Raw genomic sequence first — 16,714 nt, forward strand, 5'->3', positions numbered from 1 at the left:
CAAATGACAATATACACTTTACACGGATTATTGACAAATTAAAACAATTGTTTCAGAATTGAGAGTATGGCTGAGTCAAACTGCCTGGTGTCCTTAACAACCAAACATTTATTTTTGTGCTCAAGACCGCCTGTATGTCTCCACTCAGCTGTGACTGCATTTATTTTATTTTATTCATGATTCAGGTTTTAGATCATACTAAAGATATATTATGATCTAAAACCTGAATCATGAATGAACTTACGGCTAGAATAAAAGAAGACCCATATCTTTTTCTTTCTTTTCTTCCCTTGCACTGCTCAATTAATACAACACCCGTGTGTGTGTGTGTGTGTGTGTGTGTGTGTGTGTGTGTGTGTGTGTGTGTGTGTGTGTGTGTGTGTGTGTGTGTGTGTGTGTGTCTGAGAGAGAGAGTCTAAGGGGACTCGGGAGGGGATCAGCAGCGCACTCTTTCGGTCGTGTGCAACGCACATCCGTTGCGTGTGTGTGTGTCTAAGGGGATTCGGGAGGGTATGAGCAGCGCGCTCTTTCAGTCGTGTGCAACGCATGTCCATCGTGTGTGTGGTTTCAGTGGCTAATAATCATGTTTGGCAGGATATCCTCGTGGTCTCGAGTGTGTCCAAAAATCTCAGTTAATTAAAGCGTAATCCCCCCCCAGGTGTCTACGAGTACGTTCCTAAGGAGGAGGGCGAGGGGATGCGGCTGCAGATCAACGCTCAGAACTGTGTCCACTGTAAAACATGTGACATCAAAGACCCCAGTCAGAACATCAACTGGGTGGTCCCCGAGGGCAGCGGGGGGCCCGCCTACAACGGCATGTGAACAACAGATATTGTATTTTGTATTTTATTTCGTTCATATCATGACGAGGCCCAGCGGTACAGTAGTTCTCAAATGTAATTTCAAGGACCTCCTATTCTCGCGTGGCCAGACTGTTGCCTCTCGCAAATTTTCAAATGCTTCCGTCATACAGTCTGGAGAACGGAAGCTCTTTCCATGAGTACGCGGCGTCCCCTCACTTGGTGCAGCAGCACAGTGTTAATTCCATGATACTTTTCTATCCGCGCACAAATAACATGAATCTCCCGCTCGTATGACTCTGTTGTGTTTCCAAATGCACTACAGTTCCGTGAGCGCTGCGTCGTGATTGGTCGAATATCTTTCCACTCTGAGCAGCAGAGACGGCTTCCGTTACTCAGCTCTTGGGAGCTGTAGTTCCAGACTCAATATAGCATTCGGAGATGGTGGAATAGTTGTCTGGCTGCGCGAGACGACCCAGTTTGGTATGCATTTTAGCCTTTTTAGGCCACGGACCCCTTAACTGTGAGTGTACAAATGGAACCAAATGGACATTTTTACACTCTCAGTTACAGACCTGTAAGGGTCAATTCGGTTACTCACTAGCAGTCCTTTAGCTGGGGACCCTATCAAGTACCCATGTTGAGGTTACCCTGGCAGTTGTGTCTGTTTAAAATGCCTTTCAGCGTTTAGCTGAATGGCTAAAGTGCCTACAAATGGACCAGAGTACAGCCTCTGTGTGCGCGCACACACAAAACACATTTATATCTGCAGTAATATAGTTGATCCATTATTTAATGCTGCTTCTACAGCCTTCTATGGATGGACCCAAAGGTTGTGTGACTCTTAACACACAAATATACATAATATATAACATACATACATGAATAGAAATGGAAATGTTCAATACTAATGAGCAAAGACATCAAAATGGACTGTTCTGCAGGTGGGCATTAAAGCGGCACTATGTAACTTTTTTTGAATGTATACATTTTTATTTTGTCCAATCTGTATGCTAGAGTATGTGAATACCAATACGATATAACTTGTACAATCGGGGTGGTTGTATTTTTTATTTTGTCTCCCTGCTCTTCAATTGAGACATGTAGACTCGTGTCAAAAGGTCACATCTCACCTAGACAACGCAAGTTTTGACCCGATGGTCAAGATTCAAATTATCCCCTGAGCAAGGAGGCAAGCTATAATAATAATCTCTATTGTCCCAAAGGATATTGGTCTTCACACGTCTGTCCCTTCAGCCGGCATGTAGGGCAGTAAGTAAGTAACACGTCTGTTCAAACACCCACATCAAAACAAGACGTATAGCACATAACACCAAGACAATACATGAGGTCCCCAGTTTGTTTAATGCCGCGATGGCTGAGGGGTGAAAACCCCTGCAGATCGTGTTTCCATGGCAAGGTTCTGTCGGCATCTTTGTCCAGATGGCATGAGGTTAAAAAAAGCGATAGAGGATGATCAGTGTCATTTGATATTGAACGTGCCAAGCATGTGATGGCCTTATTGTTCATATCAGAATTTAGAAAGTGTGGTGTGGGAAGTCTGATGATCTTGGAAGCAATACGGGTAATAGTGAAAGGTTTGTTTCTGTTGGGCATGGACACTATGGTGTAGAAACATGCCATACAATACAACAGAGCAGGTTGAATAATGCTTTTAGCTCAATGGTGAAGACTGCAGCACTTGTGTAGGAAACCAAGTTCCTATCCAGGGTACAAGAGGAAAGTTACATAGTGCAGCTTTAAGTAGTTAAATAACTACTGGTTTTATTTGTGAATCGTTTTGGGGTTTTTTTTAATGAAGAATGCTTGACCAAGTAAGTATAAAGTACTTTGTGTATATTTGTATGTTGTGAACATAGGCTATCATGTGACCATTGATACGTTCAACACAGCTGTGCCTAAATGTTTTATTTCATGTAAACTTAATATGATTTGCAGGACACTGAAATGTACATATTTAACAGAGAAAAAAATAGTGTTACTGAATAAAGTAGATTTGACTGTTGAGTTGTTGCTTTATTAAAAAAAAAAGAAATAATTACTTTTGTGTTCAACAGTCCATAGTGTTGAACTCCTCATAGTGAAGGCTTTTATCAACACAAACAAATAAATAGAAAGCAGTTCGGAGCAAGACAGTAAAAGACAGTACGATAGTTGATTTAACAGTGAAGACTTATCAGAATGCTGACAGGCTAAAACTCTTCCTTCATTGCTTTAGTTCCTCTTAATGTGCCAGTCACCAAAACACATTTCTCACACACATTATCTGACTCAAATGGTTGTGTTGCTCCCCTTAAAGGCCCAATGTGATTAGACAAAATAAATGTGACCAGCCTCAGCTGGGTGAAGCCGAAACCGCCTTACTAAAACTGCATTTAGTGCTACTAGTAACTGCAACCTGAGTCTTGATTAAGAAACTGATTTTGTATTAATAATGGGGTATGGATGGATGGATGTTCCAAAATATCATTTACAAATCATTATTTCAGAATGCATGTGAATATAACCGTAATGTATGTTCAAATGGACTGGGCCTTTAAAAGAAGCCAGAAACCTTTCAAATTTATGTTTTTGCTCTTTTTGAAATTTGTATCCTTTTTTCTCAATTCTATCAATACCCCCCATTAAGTCCCTTATCTCTGGTGACCCCTACTGGTTGGTCTTAGTTAGTGTAGTTGACTCCTCCAACACAGTGGTAAGACAGTAACAAAGTACATTTACTAGTATTTATATACCTTTGCATATTTACGCACTTTCACTGCACTACATTTCAACGACTACATATTGTACTTTTGACTCCACTACATTTATAGGAAAGGGGGAAAAAAGTACATTATGAATTAACCACTTAGCCCTTGGTCAAATATAGTGGAAAATAGCCTATCTACAAGCTCATGATTGCTTTTTTTTTTTACTTTAATTTTACTTTTAAAAGCAAGTACTAGTCTGTACTCGATTTGACAGCAACTTTCACTTCGTAGTCGAATTTTTATACTTTGCAGATGTACACACCATTCCTCCCAGTTCAGGTCCCCAGTGAACAGATGACCAACCTGTAGGTTAAGGCCTATCCATGGATAGGCCTTAAGTCACTAGTGCAGTGACAGATCGCCCTCCCCACCCGAGCGCCCCGCCCCCAACAAAGCTTCAGTATTTCATGCGAACATTTTGGCGTAGACCTTCTTCTCCTTCTCCTTCTCTTCTTTCACCTTGAGCTGAACTCTCTTCATCTCGTTGCTGATGGCTGTCAATCAAACAAAACAAAGCTTTCGGTTAAGATGTCAGACGTGATAACACAGGTCCAGGGAACTAGTTTGATATTGTTTAGTACCACGGTCAATATTTCGAACGTTAAGCTATATATAATCAAGTGATATAAACATTATATTTCCCACCTTTGTCCTCGGGTGTTATTTCTTGGGCTTTCTTCAGATCGTCCTGTAATGGAAAACACAAGTTGATAAAAGTAATTCAGCATAATTATGCATTGTCATTACTGACCACCTGTCCTTTCTAAAACAAATCCATCCAGAACTTGTTTTATCCCCGCCAGCAACACACCAGGCCTGCAGGTGCAGGTCCACTGCAATTTCTCTGCTTTGCTCTAATGAATTGCTTCAGCTTTGAAGAGAACAAGGAGGATTTAGTGGATGTTTACCATGGCTTTGAAGAGAACAAGGAGGATTTACCATGGCTTTGCTGAAGTCCTTCAGCCCCTGCCAGGCCTGCGCCCGCCGAAACAGAGCCTTGGTGTTGGCCTGGTTCATCTCCAGAGCCTGGAGAATGAAAAACAATCACACACAGGTGTTACTAAATGCACCAAGGCATAAAAGAGGGACACAGACAGATGGGTGGAACGGGTACTCTGACATGGATCTCCAACTTCCATCGTTACCGACTCTGTGCTCTACAGCCAGGCACCGGTCTAGTACGTGTAAGGACAGCAACGTTTTAGCATGGAAATCTTTCATTATAAATGCAATTTTTGTACCTTTTTATTCTCCCTTTGGCCATTTGTAATCATAGAAAGCTAACCTGTTACACCCTCTTTGCTCTAAAGCTCTGTCGGGTTCAGGGAAATGGTCCTCGCAAGGTTGTTAGCTCACGTTCTACCTGTGCTCTATCCGTGGGAACATCTGCAATAGTTTTGTCCATAATAGCATGTAACTTACATCACTGTGTTGAGTCACGATTACAAATTTAAGTTGACGATTAATTGTCACACAAATAAAATAATTGCAATTAACGATTTAATTGTGACAGTCAGGCTGTGTGTGTGTGTGTGTGTGTGTGTTAGGCATGTGTGTGTGGTACCTCAGTGCAGCTGTCCACAGCATCAGTTTACAGGCTGCAGTGTTCAGCATGCAGCAGGGTGTGCGCGTGCGTGCCTGTGTGTGCGTGCGTGCGCGACCTCAGTGCAGCTGTCCACAGCATCCTGCCACAGGGTCTGTGTGTGTGTGTGTGTGTGTGTGTGCGTGTGCGTTAGGTCTGTGCGTGACCTCAGTGCAGCTGTCCACAGCATCCTGCCACAGGGTGGGTGTGTGTGTGTGTGTGTGTGTGTGCGTGTGTGCGTTAGGTCTGTGCGTGACCTCAGTGCAGCTGTCCACAGCATCCTGCCATAGAGTCAGTTTCAGCTTGCATGCTGCGGTGTTCAACATGCAGCTGATGGCCGTGGGCTCCAGCTGCTGCTGCTGCTCCTCGCTCGCCTCCTCCCCGCACGCCTCCAGGTACCTACAGCCAGCGGTGGAGAAGGTACTCTGTTAATGCCAACAATGGGATAAGGAAGTACTCCACTTGTGTGTGGAGTTTGCATGTTCTCCCCGTGTCCCCTAGGGTAGGTACCCTCACAAAAAAACATGCAGTAATCCTCTAAACTGCCTCCTTCTGGCCAGCCGGGGCACCTGATGGAGGGGAAAGGAACTGGTTGAGCCCAGGATCACATTAGATAATAATGGGATAAAAAAGCTGAAGAACACAGCATTGTTATTGGATCCTTACACAATAAAAGATGGATATACCAAACAAACTATTCCAAGAAGTACTTGAAGACACTTGTCGGATTCATACGCTGCATCAAGCCTTTTACTGGGTATTGGGTAACGATAGTGCTGCCGTAATTGTCCAAAAATTGGATTCGGATATTCGTTTTAAAAACCTACGTGGATTCGAGCAATTCGACCCATTCGGATTTCGGATTTCAATTCGAGCCATTCGGATTTATTAATAATTATATTTACACCAATACAACCTGAGACATAACATTTAAGATTGCATTGCTGGCGCAACTCTCTCTCCGCGCATTGGTGCTGCTGAAAAGCGAGTTGGAACACAACGCATGCATTCTCCTTTCTCCAGTAAAACTTTTTTTCTTTCTTAAATGAGCAATCCTACCACACAGCCTTATCAAAACGAGGCACGGAGGCAGTATTAATTCACGAACACTGCATTGCTGCTGCTGCTGCCGGACCCGGCACCACATTTCATCCTCACGCATTTTATTTATCTTCTTATAATTTCCTGAAGGATAAAGTCGCTTCATGATTCTCCCGTCTGTCCGAAACAACACCGACAAAGATTCTGATCACTATAGATACGCTGTTGACGGAAGATTTCACCATTCTGAGCAGCGTATACTCACTGCGCAAAGAACGTAAAAGGCTCCCGCGGCCCTGTGCTCACTACGCAGGCTGTGCTGCTAGGAAGAGTACGAGGCATCAGAGCTGATTTATTCTTTAATGTATGCCGGTGTCGGCGTATCGTGTGGCAAATATAACTAATCTACAAGCTCACAAGTCACAACGCGTCGCTTACCCATGGCACCGTCTCGCGAAAACAAATACCAATAATAATAAATAAAAAATATTTTTTATTATTATTTTTAATTCGAACCTTAATTTTATATATTCGGTTATTCATTTATTTTTTGGATTCGGAAATGGATTCGGAAAACGAATATTCGTTGGCAGCTCTAGGTAACGACGATGTTTTTCTCAAAATATGCTTCAAACGTGAAGCATATTGGATCCATATGAACCCTTCACCCAAAACTTTTCAGGGCCCTAAACAAAATGTTATTTAGCTAAAATGTAAGCACTTTATTTCAGAACTTCTTGGCTGTTTGAGTGAATTTGTTTGGTTTGTGTATATATATATATATATATTCATGTATTTTTCCACTCTCAAAGTCTGTATGAGAGCAGGACCTAGTGACTTCTGTCTCTTATTTTTATTGTTCCTATTGCATTTGTACAATCATCTGTCTTTAATTATAATTTTTCTATCATGCTTTTAGAATTTAATCTAAATGAAGTGCACGTTTTCTGGGGCCCTTGTGCCTTTAAATGATGTCATCAAATTGACCATCATCACAAGCTGCACCTCTTGTCTAATCACAGACTGACTATTAACATGTGTTTGCCGCAGACCACCAACACTTGTGTGCACACACACAGTCGCCCACAGGCACACACACGCTCCTAATGGTTGCGATGAAGGAGTCAGAAGCAAAGAAGCCGCTTGGTGTCTGACCTGAGAGATTTGGAGTATTTGCTGACGGCAGACGTCCAGTCCTGCTTCTTGAAGAAGTCATTTCCAATGTTCTTGATGGCCTCGGCCGCAGCAACCACCTGCTCCACCTGGGAGGTGAGATAAACACACACTGAAATAAGACCTCCATCACTTCAAAAGGTTTAGTTAAAGGTGTAGGGAAACGGAAATGGTGGGCCTTTTATTTTGAAGTTTCACCTTGAAACGCTGGCTCTGAAGTTTCTGAACAAATCGATATGGTCTAAAAGTATGAAAAACTTATTTTTCATTTCACTTTGACTTGGGCTAATGTTTAATATTAAATAAAATACAATTGGAAAGAGGTGCCTAGTCATGCCGGCTTGTGGTGGTCGTTCAAAACCAGTGATTTTTTTGGCATCAGTTTGTTACATTTTAGTCACAGTTTAGTCTAGTTTTAGTCGACTAAAATGTATTTTGGTGGGCCTTGATGCAGTCGTAATGACTGTTTTTACACTTGCTGAAAATAGCAGCAATTTTGTTTTTGTCAGTGAAAAAAGGTAGTTGACGAACATTTTTCGTCTTAGTTTTAGTCAAAAATGTGAGTACTTTTACTACTGTAAATTATAGGCTTTAACCTCCCAGAGCAACATGAGACAACATCACGTTTAAAATCAATGCTTTGATGAACTCATTTACGTTTTTGACGTCAACGTCAGAGTCCTCGGGGAAGTCTGGATGGACGTCTCCTGAGCCGTCGTTAGGGACCACGCCACAGCTGTCTCCATCCTTGTGTTCTCCACAATCTGATATGACGCACAGCTGGACAGGAGAGATACATGATTTAAGTAAGTGACAGAACATTTGTGTGTGTGTGTGTGTGTGTGTGTGTGTGTGTGCACGTGTGTGCGTGCGTGTCGTTAAACTGCTCCGTTGCAACTACCATCGTCCATGTAGTACAGTATGTGCAGTGGTTGCATTTACAACTTCTGTGGACTATGTAGCAAATAGCAGATCTATAAGGCAAGGCTAAATAATTTGGTTGCCAGTGGTCTTTGGGAGCTGGGAAGAGGTTGCCAGGGTTTGTGGCCGTTTGTGGCCGTGCTTGGAGGGTGAAGCCAGAGTGGGACAGGTTCAAATTCCTTGTCCTGCCTAAACTTCCGCAAGTCACGCCCTTAAAAAAAGCTCTTTATGCACCACAAACGTGACAAGACTGAGTTTCCAGCCTGATTCGCTGCGTTCTGTGATTTGTTTTGTCACTTCGCTACTCAGTCTGGAAAGCCTCCTATCTGCAAGGTAGGCAGGACATGCCAAAACAGAGAATCGACCGAGGCTTCTAATTGGTCTGTGGCGTGGGCTGGGACACAAACTCTTATGCGACATCCCCTTATCGTTCACTAAACTCACCCCACACAGGCGTCAGTTTTGGAAACAAATTGGCATTTACTTTTTCACCTCATTACAAGAAAGAAATTGCGTTGCTTTATCGCAACACAATATTTGCGTTCTTAATTTAAAACTAAAGTCTGTAAGGAACATAATTCTGATTAGCCGTATCTTTTAATGGATTTCAATTATTCCCCAGCATAACATTCAGCCATGAGCAAACAAGTTAAACAAACTCTTATCAGTCTTGGTTGTATAGAAGGCAGCTTCATTTAAATGAATCCCCAGCCACCCACACACACTGTTTATTGAAGGACGTTTTCGAGTTTCCAAAGACACTCTTCACAAAAGACAGTAATCAAAACAGTAATGGAGCAACGCTGGCAAAGTATTAAACCAGACTTTAATAGAAATTAATTTCACATCTGACATCGCAGGAGTTGCATGGCGAATGGTGGTTTGGGCCTTAGATTTGTTAGAGTTCTATTACAAGTCTGCCCCAGCCCGCGGTCCTCCGCGATGACGCAATCAGACTTCAGTGACTGTAATAACGTATGACGAGGGGATTCATTCACTCATTCATAGTGACTGTAATAATGTGGACGTATGACGAGGAGATTCATTCACTCATTCATTCTTGTATGCTCACTCGCTAAGCTTGTACTTTACGTTACCTTAACGGGGACGTCGTCATTAGTCTCCATGCCCTCCAGGTTCTTGACGATGCCCATGCCCTTGAGCACCTGACCGAACACCACGTGCTTGCCGTCCAGGTGGGGGGTGGGCACGGTGGTGATGAAGAACTGAGAGCCGTTGGTGTCTGGCCCGGCGTTGGCCATGCTGAGCAGACCCACTTTGTCATGCTGTATGTGTGGAGAACCGCGACCAAAGAATATACATCAACCACATTAAGTTGCCGTGCCTATTTTGGCCATGACATAAACAATTGTACCGACGTTTTCTTTTATTTTCATAAAATAAGTGCAAACAGTGTCACACAAGTACCAAAGATAGCAGATCTACAAGCTCGTTTTGAGCTTGTCTATCGATCTGCTATTTTTTATTTAATATTTTGGACTGAGGCCGATTCTAAAAACGCCTCTAAATCCTGAAAAAAGGTTTTCTGGAAAAAAGAAAATATTTAGCAGCATCAAAATGTTTAGATTTTTGATTGCTGTACATTCTGTACAGTACCCCAAAAGGGGTTCCCACCCAGAATGGATTAAATAAATTCTTCACAACTTTTCTATATTAGATAATAGCAGATCTGCCAAGCTCACAACGTGTCGCACTTACAATGCAACGTGTTGAGCTTGTAGATCAGCTGAATATTCAAGGTATAAAATACATCTTGAGCCAGTGAGGTTCTCATTAAACATTAGTCTCTTGTGGCCAGACTGTTGCCTCTCGCTGTTTTCAAATGCTTCCGTCATACAGTCTGGAGAACGGAAGCTCTGATCATGATAAAGAGGAAGTGAACCCTCCTCCCAACTTCTGTTTCGTCTTTACAGTCACGCACATTTATCCTAACATAAATCTAAATCATCTAAGCATACTGTATATATCTCGCTGCTTGGTAGAAATAAAAGTTTAAAATATATTTTCGTCAACGGAAATGGCAGCTTCCTTGCTCGTATTTCAGGAGGGGTAGTTCCAGACTCTATAGCATTCGGAGATTGTGGAATAGTTGTCTGGCTAAGCAAGTCTAATTAACCCATTTTGGTGTTAGCACGATGTTATGCTTTAGCTATTGAAAAATAGCAGATCTACAAGCTCATAGCGCGCCACCGAGTGGCGAGCTTGTAGGTCTGCTATTTTTTTTTAATCGAAGAACGACATAAATCTGATCTCAGGTCAAAATGGGTTAAACATTAACAGCATTCAAACAACAATGGCTTCATCACCTTATAATGGAAGTTTTCATCTGCAAACTTCTCTCCGTAGATGCTCTCGCCTCCAGTGCCATTATGGTTGGAGAAGTCTCCTCCCTGGAGCATGAACTTCTTGATAACTAATGTGAAGCAGACGGAATAAGATTGTATAACTATCAGTACACATGGGGGGGGGGGGGGGGGGAGAACCACAGCTGTAGTTTACGATCATAAAGTTAGAGATGCTCCGATCCATCGGCCACCGATCGGTGATTGGCCGATATTCACTCCAAACGACGGTGATTGGCAATTTACCAGATCTGGAGAAACCAATCTTTTATACCATTTTAAGTGGTATACAAGTCAATCAGATATATAGTATAATATAATTTTTCATCTTTGTGACAGGCCTCAACATTCTCCCCTTCCTCCCCACACACACAGGAACAGTTTTGACGCGGAATTTTGGTCGGAGCAAGGTCTAATAAAAGCTGACTTACTCCTGTGGAACGGACATCCTTTGAAGTGCAGCGGTTTCCCCGTCGACTGTCCAGTTCCCTTCTCTCCCGTGCAGAGCGCCCGGAAGTTCTCTGCAGTCTTGGGGGTGATGTCAGCAAACAGCTCGAAAACTATTCTTCCAACTGTGGTAGGGTAAAAAGACAACATTACTGGGAAGTTCAACTGGAAATCGAGAGGCATGCAACCAATATGCATTTTGTATTTATTTTCATTTTTTAAGATGAGTTTTTTGGATTTTCTGCCTTTATTGATAGTATCAAGTGAAGACAGGAAAGGGGGAGAGAGAGAGAAGGGGGGGGGGGGAGCAAAGGTCATCATGGACGGGACTCGAACACGCACGCACTGTCAGGCCAAGGCCTATATGTAGCATGCGCCTGGACCACTTGGACAGCACAACGCATTGTGAGCTATATTTTCGAATGGCCAAAATGGTTAATGTATGTTTTGTAATAATCACAATCTACATAGTAGCTAGTAACTGACGTTTTAAAATGAAAGTAGCGGAGGAAAAATATTTGGATCCGAGATGTAGTAGAGTAGAAGTAAAAGTAGTGGAAATTGGAAAAGAAAAAGTGCAAATATCTACTTAGTTACTTTCCACCACTGCCATTTAGTGATTTATGTCAGTGGTTCTACAATGTGAGCCAGGTGTAACAATGATTACTATGAGTCCATCCAATAAGAGCCGATACTTGATTTTCTTTATTCAAAAAACAGCCATTTATTTCTGACTCATTTTGGGGGCCCGAACCAGCGGCTGAGAAACACCTTTCCCGTGCAAACAAAGCAGATCGTTTGTGTGTAATAAACCGTTACTGAGTTATAACATGTGCATTATATTATGTGAATTCTGTCACAAATACTACACAAGTCAAAAACACGTGGTTCATTCACTGACACATGCAAGAAGCTCCACTATTAATCCACCTAAAAAATACACTTATTTCACTTGAAATGACCAATCATAACATAAACTCTCATTACTCTGAACACACGAACAGCGATTAAGATGACCAAATATGTGCATAAATCGATGTTCGTTCAGGCTGATTGATCATGGAAAAAGATCAATGAAGTATTCTCTTTGTATTATTATATTATTTCCACAGCAACTGATCGGCAGAGAGATGCTAAGCTAACCGGGACAGGGCTAACAGTTCCAAATTTTAACTGACCTGTTTCGCCACCAACGCCTACATCAAAGAAGACGCGGGGATTTGCGGAGTTGGAAGGCTTGTTGGACGGTGCTTCGTGAGACATGTTTTTATTGAATAGAAAGATGGGTTGATTTTGAGAAGGAATTTGTCTAAACTAGCTCTCCTTCCAGTGAGTGACTCAGTGAACCGGGTGGTTGTCCTGGACTCCTGGTGGTGGCTGTGGTGTGGTGCGTCTGGTGTCCAGTGTTGCCACATTGTGTGACGGAAATGAGCAACCAGGTATTATGGAAACACATGAGCATTGGCTATCTGAAAATACCGTCCGTAGTGTAGCCGATTAACAAAGCTCACAACGTGTCGCTTATAGATCTGCTATTAAAAAAAGCACACCCGTGTGAAGTGAGGGGGGCTCTTATCATCGTACGACGTACATCATCATGACGTAATAGACACTATGCCGAGTTATATGCGTCCTTTCCCTCATGGCACCAGGCTGAACGACAGACCCAGCAGGTCCTGGCAGATGTCCAGCAGACCCTGGGTCACGACCTCCAAGGGAAAATACTCCTTCAACTGGTCGTGATCTACTCCATACCGGGCCTTGTACATGTAGTATGGCAGGTCCTATTCATTCAGCTCCCTGTTGAATGGCAGACCTCTCTTCTGACACTCATCCTCCTTGTTTCTCAGTGGCTTCAGCTTATGGGTCAGCTCGTCCAAGAAGATGAAGACCTTCTCGGCAGACCGTGCCATGTTGCTCTTCAGGACAAAGTCCACGTAGGTTTTGAAACCCTGCAAAGCGCTCTTCTGAGCACGGAGCTTCAACACCTCCCTGATGGCTAAATTGTCTTTATTTATTATATATATCAATATACTCTTTCCCGTCCAAATAAGCAAATACATTTTGCTTGTCTTGTTTCTTTGAGGAGATTCAGTCTGCCCCTATGTTTCTCCATGTCCTGCAATGTATACCTCTGTAAGACTTCTTGCATCCACCTTCATCTCCAGAGCTTCGATCCATAAGATCAGCCTTTGTACTATGACTACGTAGATTAATTATATATACGTACTACTTAATTTCATCTTGTCTTGTATGTAAGACTGTCTTCGTCCACTTTCATTCCCAGAGCAAGAATCCTCTGGTAGACGTCCTTTCTCTGTCCACGTAAAACTCGGACAGCGTCTTACTTGCATCTGTGCTGGCGTTCCTCACCTCCTCACTGGGTGACACACACCTGAGGAAGATCAATATGCTCCACTGGACAGTATACTCAGCGTCCAGGTCAGCCAGGGCCTTCAGAGTGTTGTTGAAGGTGACACTGTCCAGGTCCAGGTAGCCCACCACGGCGTCGAACACCTTCTTGATCTTGTCGATGATCTCGTCAGACATCCATCCGCTGGATCTGTTCGTGGCTGATGCTGAAAGCCACCTCTCCTGTAGGCCCCATCGTAGTGAAATTCAATCACAGCTGAGCTGTCTGATCTCTGTGAGTCTGTTGGGATGTTAAACGTTTTGGAGGGGGGTATATTGTAACATGAAGGGATTTCCCTGCACCCTCCGTCTGTGTTTGGATCAAAAGGTTTGGCAGCAAGGACTTCAGGTTATAGGCTCAGAAGGTCAGAGAAGGTTCAGAGCCTATAAACTCATCAATGCTCAGGTGTGTCTTCTAATTAAAAGGAAAAAATGTGGTTCAGGCATTCACGTTAGACAGTCTGTGATGTCACAGCTGTCTTTGTACTGAGGCTTGTGCCGTATTAAAAAGTAAGAAAACAGAGGCCATAATATATGGGCATTCCCAGACGATGCCCTAATACAATCCCTATTATGATATATGGAGATCCCTGATGTCATCAATATTAAGCCCATATATGGGAATGTCAATATATGGCAAAACCTCTCTCGCAAAAAGAAAAGTCTTGAAGAAAAGTGACAATTTATGAATGTTTTCAAATCCACAAAATCTTGTATGGGGGTCTGTGGCACAAACTATTTTCAGAAGGTATCAATTTGGGCCGTCCTTGTCGTGAAAACTGGTTTAAACAACATATGGAAACAAGCCTAAATAAACAACTACACTTTAAGAACAAGCCCAAAAAAACACAACCCGCAACCATGCAGCATTATTTACAAGCTACTTTTTAAGTCGCTTATAATAAGCCGACATGGCAACCCTGCTGATGTCCACATCTCGTGCATCGCGAGATTACCGTGGTTCTTTTGAGGATAGGCCTTAGGGGTAGGGTTTTCCCCAGTAGGTTTAATTCCCCAGTAAAATATGATTGATTGATTGATTGATTTGCAGAATGGTACAGTTCAAGGAAAGTACAGGTCAATACAAAAACTGCTAAGATAATAAAACCAGAAAGACTAAAGGGTCCTCCATTTTCAATTCATCAGAACATTATTTTAAAGACATACAAATATACACTTCCATGCAGAAAATAAATCATCATGGCTACAGATTATACACGGTTAAAAAAAGGGAAATGTGTACAGTATAGAAATATAGGAGGGGTGGATCATCAACAGCCACACCATAGGCTATATTGTACATTTTAGCTCCTGATTGACGAATGTCATAGACATAGAGTGTATACAATTCTAACAAAAAAAATCTGGAAAAAAGAGTGCTACCTACAGTAGGTGTTTGCTGCAGCCACTTCAAAATGCACATCTGTAGCCCAGGCTGACCTAAATAGTGTTACATGCATTCGAAATTATTAATGCTTTTCATCACAATTGTCATCATGAATATGATGGGGTCTCCAATAAATGTACTATATTTAGGCAAATAGGCAACTACCAACCATATATACTGTACAAAAGTAAAGCCTATCTGAAATCATGCAATGGGAAAGAATGCTCGATTCCTGTTATCTTATCTTTCATTTCAAGTTAAACCCTATAAGTATGGCACAGAAGGTGTGACTTTATACTAAGTGATGATACCTCATGCCAAACTGTTTTTTACACCAATATTGATATTTGGGGATGACTTTCACAACATATTTACACAATGAGATTTTTGATAAATAATCGTGTGTAATAATGCTTATAATAATAAAAAAACTAAATAATAATAGACAAATAATAGAACAACTAGTCAACAAACAGTCAGATGTTTGTGCCTTTTAAAACCAGGAAAATACACAATGTTACGATATCCAAAATCCTACATTATATAGTGTCATTTCATAATATCAAAGGGCTTGTAATCTCTCTCTCTCTCTCTCTCTCTCTCTCTCTCTCTCTCTCTCTCTATTCTTAAATTAACTAGCCTATAATAGGTCTGCCACTATCATTGTCTCCACCAGGCCGAAGGCATGGGGAGAGAGTATATGCTTTGCACTCCGTCCGTCCGTGTGTCCGTCCGTCCGTGTGTCCGTCCGTCCATGTGTCCGTCCGTCCGTCCGTCCGTCCGTCCGTCCATGCGTCCGTTACCAGCTAATATCCGGCACCGTTGGCCTGTTCCATGCCAAACCTTTGCACACACACTCCCCACACCTAAATGGTGCTATAGACAGACTAGGACTAGGTTAAAGAACGACAATATATTTAGATATTTTATTTTGGAATCACTTGGCATTTGTTATCATTGATGTATCAATGAGAGATATATTTTAAAAAAAAAGAAGAAGAAGAAGAAAACATTGATGTAGAACAAAGTGTGTTTAATCATAATTTACAGTTAGCTCAGCTGTCGTCTTTCTTGGTTTCTTGGTCAGGAAACGTTCTCTCTGGAAAAAAATAATAATAGGAACAATTACTGTGTGTGTGTGTGTGTGTGTGTGTGTGTGTGTGTGTGTGTGTGTGTGTGTGTGTGTGTGTGTGTGTGTGTGTGTGTGTGTGTGTGTGTGTGTGTGTGTGTGTGTGTGTGTGAGATCATCGTGTCGTATAGCCCAGTATACATACAGTACAGCGGAGAGAAGAGGGTCTCATGTCTCATTATTAATTCAGAAGTATATTATGGCCTATAGAGGTATAGTAGAGAACTTGTTCTAGTTTGAGTGGTGTTTAAAGGCAGGGGAGGATTATCCAACGGGCCTGTTGGGCCCAAGCCCAGGGGCCTCTGAGCTAGGGAGGCCCCTGAGATTCAGCCTCCGGCTCAAGCTTAGGGGCCCCCAAAAAGTGCAATCTACAAATCCTACATTAAATAAATAATAATAAATAATAAATAAACCTGTTGAAAACCCCTGTCCTAAACCACATGATACAAGTGTTTATCCATAAGGCTTCCAGAGGGAGGTCTCCAAAACAAGGGGGGCCCCTTTGGCATGTTGGTGACCCAGGGGCCCTTTATCTCTAGATCCGCCTGTGTTTAAAGGGAGCAGCCATCCTCTTTATACGTGTGATGAACGTACCCTCTGGGATTTGGGATTGTTTGGTGTTGTTGCCCGTGGCTCCGGCGGGGTTCTGGCGTACATCTTTGGGCACAGTGTGCCTGGAAGAGGTGGA

The 16,714-nt window shown here is 42.4% G+C and overlaps 2 protein-coding genes across 2 annotated transcripts in view; one reads left to right on the forward strand and one right to left on the reverse strand.

Moving 5' to 3' along the window:
• Positions 1 to 2,826, forward strand: part of etfdh (electron transfer flavoprotein dehydrogenase) — a 48,341-nt gene extending 45,515 nt beyond the window's left edge. The window contains exon 13 of the mRNA XM_083786016.1: positions 659 to 2,826. Within this exon, the coding sequence (XP_083642142.1) occupies positions 659 to 822 (164 nt within the window). The 3' untranslated portion in view covers positions 823 to 2,826. The remainder of the gene's footprint in view (positions 1 to 658) is intronic.
• ppid (peptidylprolyl isomerase D) lies at positions 2,623 to 12,465 on the reverse strand. The gene is made up of 10 exons (XM_083786017.1): positions 12,277 to 12,465; positions 11,083 to 11,223; positions 10,616 to 10,722; positions 9,386 to 9,574; positions 8,025 to 8,147; positions 7,350 to 7,456; positions 5,411 to 5,552; positions 4,511 to 4,597; positions 4,217 to 4,259; positions 2,623 to 4,065 (listed from the first exon to the last, which is right to left on the reverse strand). The coding sequence occupies exons 1-10, from the start codon at positions 12,359 to 12,361 to the stop codon at positions 3,977 to 3,979; spliced, it is 1,113 nt and encodes a 370-aa protein (XP_083642143.1). The 5' UTR covers positions 12,362 to 12,465; the 3' UTR covers positions 2,623 to 3,976.
• Positions 12,466 to 16,714: the final 4,249 nt, after the last annotated feature.

This window comes from Protomyctophum parallelum (assembly GCF_964188405.1).
Source record: "Protomyctophum parallelum genome assembly, chromosome: 16".
Taxonomy (NCBI): Eukaryota; Metazoa; Chordata; class Actinopteri; order Myctophiformes; family Myctophidae; genus Protomyctophum; species Protomyctophum parallelum.

What these genes read in the sequence shown, in the direction of transcription:
- ppid (XM_083786017.1), bottom strand. Translation starts at nt 12,361, where the DNA reads ATGTCTCACGAAGCACCGTCCAACAAGCCTTCCAACTCCGCAAATCCC. An exon ending in ATGACGACGTCCCCGTTAAG is followed by an intron (nt 8,148 to 9,385) that starts GTAACGTAAAGT and finishes TCTCCTGTCCAG; the next exon opens with CTGTGCGTCATATCAGATTG. An exon ending in AATAACACCCGAGGACAAAG is followed by an intron (nt 4,066 to 4,216) that starts GTGGGAAATATA and finishes TTTGATTGACAG; the next exon opens with CCATCAGCAACGAGATGAAG.